Source organism: Arachis hypogaea, chromosome 10, assembly GCF_003086295.3.
Source record: "Arachis hypogaea cultivar Tifrunner chromosome 10, arahy.Tifrunner.gnm2.J5K5, whole genome shotgun sequence".
In the NCBI taxonomy this organism is placed as follows: domain Eukaryota; kingdom Viridiplantae; phylum Streptophyta; class Magnoliopsida; order Fabales; family Fabaceae; genus Arachis; species Arachis hypogaea.
The window spans coordinates 97346714-97355703 of record NC_092045.1 but is presented as its reverse complement, the minus strand read 5'-3'; the positions used below and the strand labels follow the sequence as shown (position 1 = coordinate 97355703).

General features: G+C 37.9%; 2 protein-coding genes across 2 annotated transcripts; one reads left to right on the top strand and one right to left on the bottom strand.

Moving 5' to 3' along the window:
• The first annotated feature begins 2595 nt into the window (after nt 1–2595).
• LOC112716054 (G-protein coupled receptor 1) lies at nt 2596–6735 on the top strand. Its single transcript, XM_025767895.3, has 9 exons — nt 2596–3069; nt 3531–3562; nt 3641–3810; nt 4045–4139; nt 4663–4764; nt 4869–4925; nt 5214–5357; nt 5562–5632; nt 5991–6735. The coding sequence occupies exons 1-9, from the start codon at nt 2887–2889 to the stop codon at nt 6091–6093; spliced, it is 957 nt and encodes a 318-aa protein (XP_025623680.1). The 5' UTR covers nt 2596–2886; the 3' UTR covers nt 6094–6735.
• A 325-nt stretch (nt 6736–7060) lies between these two features.
• Nucleotides 7061–7936, bottom strand: LOC112716055 (copper transporter 5.1). The gene has a single exon (XM_025767897.3). It carries the CDS (start codon nt 7772–7774, stop codon nt 7334–7336), a length of 441 nt encoding a protein of 146 aa, XP_025623682.1. The 5' UTR covers nt 7775–7936; the 3' UTR covers nt 7061–7333.
• Nucleotides 7937–8990: the final 1054 nt, after the last annotated feature.

The following is an 8990-nucleotide window of genomic DNA, read 5'->3' as shown; positions in this document are numbered from 1 at the left end:
GCTGAGCAATGAAGCTTTCACGTGTAGAGGCTATTCCTGGAGCTTAACTCCAGCTTTTGTGCCAGTTTGGGCGTTTAACTCTAGCTTGTATCCTGTTTCTGGCGTTTAACGCCAGAATAGGGTAGAAAGTTGGCGTTAAACGCCAGTTTGCATCATCATAACTCGGGCAAAGTATAGACTATTATATATTGCTGGAAAGCCCAAGATGTCTACTTTTTAACGCAATTAAGAACGCACCAATTGGGCTTCTGTAGCTCCAGAAAATCCATTTCGAGTGCAGGGAGGTCAGAATCCAACAGCATCTGCAGTCCTTTTTCAGCCTCTGAATCAGATTTTTGCTCAGGTCCCTCAATTTTAGCCAGAAAATACCTGAAATCACAGAAAAATACACAAACTCATAATAAAATCTAAAAATGTGAATTTTGCATAAAATGTAATAAAAATATAATAAAAAGTGAATAAAACATACTAAAAACTATGTAAAAATAATGCCAAAAAGCGTATAAATTATCCGTTCATCACTAACCTTGGACAGAAATACCCCATCGCGGAGCAAGTGGGACTGAGCTACAATCCTCTTGCTACTACCCGCTTAACCCAGAGCAAGTGGAATAAACCACTACTGGTGCTACTACCCAGGCGGGTGATTGAAAACTCAACCTGGAGCATGTGGAATAATCCACTATTACTGCTACTACCCAAGCGTCACAATCACTGACCTAGAGCAAATAGGACGAACCACAATTCTTGCTACTGCCCAGGTATCTCAATCACTGATCCGAAGCAAGCGGGGCGAACCACAATCGTTGCTACTGCCCAGGTATCTCATCCAAAAGTTCATTCTCAACATTCACATTGATAATAATTGTCCTCATAATAACCTTCAATCATTCTTCTTGCTTATCTCCTACCTGGACCAAGTGGACAACGCCACCGCATCTTACCCGGCTTCTCGATTCTTATCCGGAGCACGTGGATAATACCACTGCATCTTACTTGGAATCTCAACTTATACCCAGAGCAGGTGGACAATGTCACTGCCTCTTACCCGGTCATATATATCTCAATCATAATCTATCATCATCATCTCAAACAAACTCATTCATCACCTTCAATATCTCATCGAATTAATCATTTACTTCTCAAATCTTCACACCCTTATCCTTATTCTGTAGCGTAAAACCTAGTTATCGGACCTTAAATAGAGTTTTTAGAGGTTTGAAAAACTTAAAAGAATGATTGATAGTTCAAAAATAGTCCATTTTCATCAAAATAGTGGTTTCGGAAGTTTACCGGCTTACCGAGAAGGTTAAACAGAAAAAACATAATTTTGTGTGAAAAACATGAATTGTGTGTACGCATCATTGCTGTGCGTATACACACACCAGAAGAATTTTTCAGCCTGTGCGTATGCATCATATTGTGCATACGTACAACTTGCAAATCCTTAGGGTATGCATACGCACACTCCCTCGTGCTTTGCTTCACCCACTTTTGTCCTTTGTTCTTGGTAAGAACAAAAACAAACCAAACAAGTAAATTGAAACCAAATCAAAAAGAGAAAGTATAATGTGAACCAAATTGAAATCTGAAACCAAAAAGAAAACTGAACCAAATTGAAAGGGAGATTTTTTTAGATATCAATAATCTAAACCAAGAAGATGGGCAGACCTAAGAACGGGACCAGGGGGAGGAGAGAGTAGATCAACGGTGGATCCACCAGCAAGGGGAAGTGCGACGTTACAAGTGGTGCTACACGACGGCAAGGATTCGCACTTAGAGATTTGTTTCACGCCTCTGCTCCCGCTCTTGTTCGTGCCAAGAAGATAAGATAATCTGCTGAATCTTGACTATATATACCCAACTTTGCAGCGGTTTTTACTGCACAACCATCATCCAGGGCAGTTTTGCAGCTTCTACCAGACCGCAGCTCATCTCTACCACGATTCTGCCAATTTGCGGCGAGTTCGAACACGAACGCTATTTTTTCACCGCAACTCTCCGCCTCTCTTGCAGTGTAAGTTCATCGGCCTACCACTCAAGACCTATTTCAAAAACCCCAACCTATTCTTTTACCCACACCTAACAATAAAAACAAATTAAGCACATTAGCTATTCATTCTTCTTCAGCCCATTAAGCCGCCCAAAAAAATTAAAGCTAAACCAAACTCATATGTTCAGTCCAATCACCAATATAAAAAATATACTAACTACTCAAATTAGTCTGTTTACACTTTTTTTCATTGGATATTTATGTCATTGTCACTCTTTAAAACGACAAAATACAAATTGGCCACTTGAAAGTACGTGGAACATTTATCTTTTGTAACGTACACCATCGTACTAGAAATTCTTCTTATAAGTTATAAACTTTTTTTTATTGTCTATAATAATCCCCTAACTCGATAGGTTAAGAACTAATTCGTTACGAGTTTGAGTTCTATTTAAAGGTTTGTCATTAATCAATAGAATATTACATACATAAGAGGAGATTCAAACTATTGACACTTACTTAACCGGACAAATCAAATAACAACTTGACCAACCCAACCCAAGTTGGTTTGTTATAACCTTAGTGAGAGTGAAATAAACACTACTGACTAGTGACTGGTCTATGCGACCTTGAAGTTTACTTTAAGCCAGCAAGCTCCCTAATTAAGCGGCTAAGCCTTTAACCACGCGCTAAACGGCGTCGTAGTGATAGCAAAGTGTTCGTTGAACAACCGTTTCGTAGTTCTTTTTCATCTCCTTCTCCTCGTCGTCTTGGGTTTCGAATTTTTGTAACTGAGAATAAATAATCTGCAAATAATTTCACGAGGAGAAAAAACAAAGAGAGAAATCTAGTGAATAGTAATCAGTGATAAGTGATCGGAGAAGACTAGTTTAATGGCGAGCTCGGCCGCGGTCGCCGGCGTTCTATCGGCGCACGATCGCCAGATTCTGACAGCTGTGAATACCGGAGCCTCCAGCCTTTCGTTTGTGGGTTCAGGCTTCATCGTGCTCTGCTACGTTCTCTTCAAGGAACTTCGCAAGTTTTCTTTCAAGCTTGTTTTCTACCTTGCCCTCTCCGTACGCATTCTTTTCCTCCTCTCTTTCCTCTGATCTATAAATTTATTTCCTTCATTTTTTCTCCTTAGCAGTTTAGCTCTTTGTCAAATGCGAAAATTTAACCTAATTAGTTGCTTCTGGAACTCTACAGGGTTAGCTACTAATATTTTAATTTGGACTAGAATTAAGATCAAATTATGTTCTGTTTTAGAAGTGAGTGTGTGAGCAAGTAATTACAGACTTTGCATTAAGCCTATTCATGTATTTGTCAAAGTTATTATTGCCTGCTTGTTATTGTCTTAAATTGCAGTAAGCTTATCCACTTTAATTTGTGTTTTGCTTCCGTTGGATTTTTTCAATTTTGATGCATACACGAATATATTTGTGCCTATTCACTTTCCATGTTATTTTCGCCTTGTTTTCTGCATATGAGCCTTGTAAATAAATATAATTTGGTTATTTGGCATTTTCTCTATTTTCAGGATATGCTTTGCAGTTTCTTCAGCATAGTAGGGTATACTTTCTGAATCGAGTGCCGTCTTCCCAGAATGTATATTGTGAATTTTGATTGATATAATTATTTTTTATACAGGGACCCAGCCAAAGGTTTCTTCTGCTATGCTCAAGGCTATAGCACGCATTTCTTTTGTGTGGCGTCTTTCCTGTGGACTACAACAATTGCTTTTACTCTTCATCGAACTGTAGTTAGGCACAAAGCTGATGTTGAAGAATTGGAGGCAATCTTTCACCTGTATGTATGGGGTATGTATTTATGAATGGATCAGCTTTTTTATTCCAAATATACTACTTCATAATAATCTCCTATCTCTATAACTTCCCAAAATGATGTCTTAATTTGGAATTAGGATTTTAGAGCAAATGCATACTGATGGAATGATTTGTTTGCTGACAGTTGGATTTCCAATTTTGTCTTGATTTTCACATTGCTTTCACAACTCGGTTAGAGAGCTCACTTGATGTACCTGTTGACAATAGGTACTTCACTGGTTATGACAGTGATCCGCTCCTTTGGTAATGACCATAGACATTTCGGCATATGGTGTTGGACTCAAACAGGCCGCACAGGGAAGGTAAGTAACTGCAAAAATACTGCTAAATGGAATATTTTTCCTTTTATATATAATGTTGTATAAGATGGGTGTCTAATTCATTATAATTGACTGCTAGCCAATCAAGAACCATGACATGGTTGCTTGCAAGAAAATTTTTTTCTAATACTCTATTGCTATTCTTAAGAACCAAATGTGGTTATCTACATGTAAAAAAGCTAAGTTTAACAGCAGAGACAAATCCATGCATTACATGCCTTCAAACTGCTAAAAGATCACTTCGTTGTTTTTATCTATACTTTTAATAAGGACCTAACGCTCTGTTCCATATTATGGTATTGTTGATAAGAAGCTTGTGATTTCTAAGAGCTTAGCAAATGTTTTTGGCATCTGGAATTAAACTTATTTTAAATAGTGTGAACAATAGGAAGATAATGAAATGAAATCTGCTGTACTTTGTATTTGATATTTTGTTCAACAGAATTATCACACTTCCTTTTCTTTATCTGCTGTCCTCTAAAAGTTGAGCCCATTTTCCATGCAGGCAGTTCATTTTGTAACATTTTACACACCTCTCTGGGGTGCAATTTTGTACAACGGGTTTACATACTTTCAAGTAATACGCATGCTGAATAACGCAACCCGTGTATGTAACCACCCTTGCTGATTCTATCTCGAAGAAAGAATGAATTATTCACTTGTTGAGACCTAGACTTTTGCATATCTGTTTATTTACTTCTGTTATTTCAGATGGCAGTTGGTATCTCAGACCGACTTTATGTTCCAGATGCAAGAGATAACATGAAGGTGTGTATACGACAATCATTTTTAACATGCATGTCATGTATGCTTGATGTACATATGTACGTATCTTTTGGAGCTTGTGCGTGGAATAAAGTAACAATCACACGCTATTATACTTTCAAATATGGCTTAGAGATGCTTCCCTCTTATTTTTTTATTTTTTATTTTTAAAAGTTATGGTCAAGTGCAAGTATTATATCAATGCTTCTTTAATAAGGTGAACTTATCTCAGTTTGGTCTTATCTAGGTTTCATTGAATGATAATCTATTTTCTTCTGTTTTACATTGCAGTCTCTGAATCGATGGGGATACTATCCACTGATTCTAATTGGATCATGGGCATTTGGCACTATTAACCTTGTTCATGATTTTATTGAGCCTGGCCATAAGATATTTTGGCTGTCATTTCTTGACGTTGGAATGGCTGCCCTTATGGTATATACCAGTCACCTTACCTTCCGTTTTCACCTTTTTTAGATTCCCTATTAAATCTTCTATGACATATCTGGAAGCTTATCATGGTTTGTATTTACTGGCACCATCAGCACAAATTTGTTGCCATAGGCTGCACATGAAATGCAGCATTGTATGGTACAACAATGACACAATATTATGTTAATATTTGTCTTCCGGTTGCAGGGCCTCTTCAACTCAATTGCATATGGCCTCAATTCTTCAGTTCGTCGTGCAATTTGTGAAAGAATGGACATGTAAGTCCTTGTATTCTATGTAATCTTACTAAAGGAATTAATCCTTGTAAATTCTTAGCATTTTTGCATTGTACCCATGATTCTCAAGGCCTGTCTAGATGGGTTATCCTCGTCATTTGTTCTGGTTTGTAAATTTGTGCAACTTTTGTAGCCATTTTAATTGTGCTAGATTTACCATTTGATTTTGTGTACTTGCATCTTGCCACTGTCCTTACAGGATTTGTGTCTAGTACTCAACCTCTTTCGTCTCTCCCTCTCTTGTCAACCTTCTCATCTTAACTCTTACATACTTTTCTGTTTCCTTGCCTTTTTGGCACATTTAATTGAAAACTTGACTGAAGTTGCATTTGTTAATCAGGTTCTTACCAGAGAGAGTCTGCAGATGGCTGCCAAACAATTTCAAGTACAGGAACCAGCAGCAAGAAAATGAACTGGTCTCCTTAAAAATTGAAGATAAATAACCATGAACAGATATATTGTGATCACCAATACCATATTTCAACATGTAAATATGCTGAAATGCTGTTTTCATCAACAGCAGAGGATCTGCTGGCACTTGGCAGCAGTCATTCCAGGCTGTGTTGCTGAATCGTGGCATTCACATAGATTTTATAGTGCCAAGGATCCTTCTCAAAGAAACCAGTGGATGCTCCAGTTCATTCAATCAGTCGATCTCTCTGCTTAACAGCCATCATTATTATGCTTATATTGAAGATCCGTTGATTGTGGCTTTGGCAAGTGCACTTATTCAGAAAAGGCTTAGTGAGTCTCTGATTCATCGTGGACAAGTTTTAACTTCGAGCATTGTTGCATATTCTTGTATTTCTTCCTAGTTTTGGGAATTAGATATACTAAAAATTCCAGTTCTATAGTTGATGCATTTTTAAAATAGCTTAACATTTTGTTTTCTCAAAATTTGCCTAGTCTTTTAGTTCTCTGCCAGTAAGTACAATGCTTAGTCTTTTATTAATTTCTTCCACTGTTTCAGTTTTTAACCTATTCCCATTTTAATTTATTATGGGGAAAGAACCATCCTTTTAACATTTTTAGAACATCATTTGCCGATGAACTCATGAAGTAACTCATAAAAGATGTTTCATTAATTCGCCGTTCCTGATTACTTGTACGTTTTTGCTTTCCAAGTATTTACACATCACTTGTCCATTTAGTAAACTAGTTATGCTTCCGAAAAAGGCGTGCCTTCTTTCTCTCTCTCTAATGTCTAATAAGTAATAATGGCATTCTCGGTTCCGGAAGTGTAGAGAAAGAAAATTATGATCTTATCGTATTGCAGTAATTGGACTTGGATGGTCCCGTAAGAGAAAAGCATTTTGCATCTTGGGAACTTAGTACCTGCACAAATTCGTTTGCACCACATGGTTGTCGTTATTAGCATTTTCCAGCATTCAGACAATCAAACACCGCAACTGTGCGAAAATGATAGAACCAACAAAATAAGTTGTCTTACAAATTGCAACCACACTTGGGACATTCTCCATAGAAACACACCCAAATCAAGCAGCCACAATGTAAATAGTACATTTCTACGTTGTCTAAACAGTTTACAAGTACTTAACTAGTTACACAAACCCAAATTCCATCCTCCCAAAATACCCCCAGATCACAAATTCCATCAAACATTAAACAAAAGGACTAAAAGAGAAAAGGAAAAAAAAAAGTGATTTTGAAGGGAATGAATAATTAAGCACAGGCACAAGAACTATCAACAACAACGGAAGCTTCACCCTCATTCCTGAAAATGAAATGGCCAATTGCAAGACCCAAAACGATGGCCAGAAACACCCCACCGTTGAATGACATCACCGCCAGCATCAGCAAATACCCGATCGCCGAGCTCACCCCAAACAGCACCGATCCCGCAACCTTCACTCCCAACCTCGCTCTCTCCCCCGCCAACTTCCGCCGCAGTAGAGGCGCCTCGATCTCTGGCGCCGCCGCCGAAGATGGGATCCCCGCGGCGAAGAGCTTCAAGCGAATGCGGCGGTTCTCAAGATACTGGTAGAAAATCGCGACCACGAGACACGCCAACAAGCTCAGCGCGTAACTCAGCCACGAATCGGTCTTCCACGAATCGAAGAGAATCGTAACGTACCTGCCCCAATAGAAGGTCATGTGCATCATCTTCGCTATTAAATTGTGAATCTTGATCTCGCAATTCTATGGTTTATTATCGATTAGGTTTGGGTTGTGTTATTTAATTCTACTAATTTGTTGCTCTGACTTTTCAGGGGTTGGTTTGTGTGATAAAAACGATGGACAAGTTCCACAGATCCCAAAGGGTGAGCTTTTGGATTGGGTGTATAGCTGTGATTGATTGTTGGCTACGTTGGCCGTTTGTTACGACAGGGACAATAGTTTCGTAAAATGCCCTCAAAAGTGTTCCGTAGTTACCATTTTATTCCATTGAATCTTCCCCATGTTCTGGTCTTAACCATTACCAGTTTCATGACTAAGAGGGTCACTTATGGAATTTCCAAAGCGAGTCAAGGATCGGTAGTAGTACGGCAGTACAATTTTCTTGTGTCACGAATTTTAAACATCGAAACAATCGGGCTCTGGTTTTTGTACTGCTTTTTAGTTTTTACTGATGCTCCAGTCTTTCACTTTTTTCTCATGGTTCTGAAAACCATTTTGAACCGGTTGATCCGTCAACAGGTTGGCAAAATAGCAAATCGATTCTCTTTAGTAAAAAAAAAAAAGTTGGTCACTCAAAGAATCAGACGAGAATCGATAAATTGACTGAAAAGTGAAAACTGGTGGTTCAGATCAAATCAGAAATCGAATACACCAAAACAGTAAAAAAAATTTAGCTATCTTTTTTGTATTTTTTTATAACTTAGCTATTTTATATTTTAAGAGGATAATAGTAATTTTTTAAATCTTTTTATATATTAAAAATAAAAAAACCACTGGGGTGGATCTCCAGTACTTCAGGAGAACAATGAAATAATACATTGTTTGCTTATCCCAATCACTCTTTGTGACCATGAAAACGAGTGAGATTAAAGGGTCCGAGCAAAACTTAGTATTATAACATTGAGTCCCTTTTCCACTATGAGAAATTCCCATGGATCCTTTCCATGCCATTTTCTGATGAGCAGGATCCTCTTTTAGAGGCAAGCTCAGAGCATACTTTTATGGCACTGGAATGAGGAAGAAGGAAATAACACTAGCTAAGCTTTCAGAGAGAGAACGAGAATTTTAGAACATTTTGTAAGATAGGAAAAGTGGATATATTACAATGTTCATTCAAGTTTGATTACAACTGGGAATGAGCACCTCATTTTATAGAGGTCTCTAGATAGAACTGATATCTCACGAAATCTAAACAAACCTA

What these genes read in the sequence shown, in the direction of transcription:
- LOC112716055 (XM_025767897.3), bottom strand. Translation starts at nt 7,774, where the DNA reads ATGATGCACATGACCTTCTATTGGGGCAGGTACGTTACGATTCTCTTC.
- LOC112716054 (XM_025767895.3), top strand. Translation starts at nt 2,887, where the DNA reads ATGGCGAGCTCGGCCGCGGTCGCCGGCGTTCTATCGGCGCACGATCGC. An exon ending in TTTTCTACCTTGCCCTCTCC is followed by an intron (nt 3,070 to 3,530) that starts GTACGCATTCTT and finishes CTCTATTTTCAG; the next exon opens with GATATGCTTTGCAGTTTCTT. An exon ending in ATGCAAGAGATAACATGAAG is followed by an intron (nt 4,926 to 5,213) that starts GTGTGTATACGA and finishes TTTACATTGCAG; the next exon opens with TCTCTGAATCGATGGGGATA.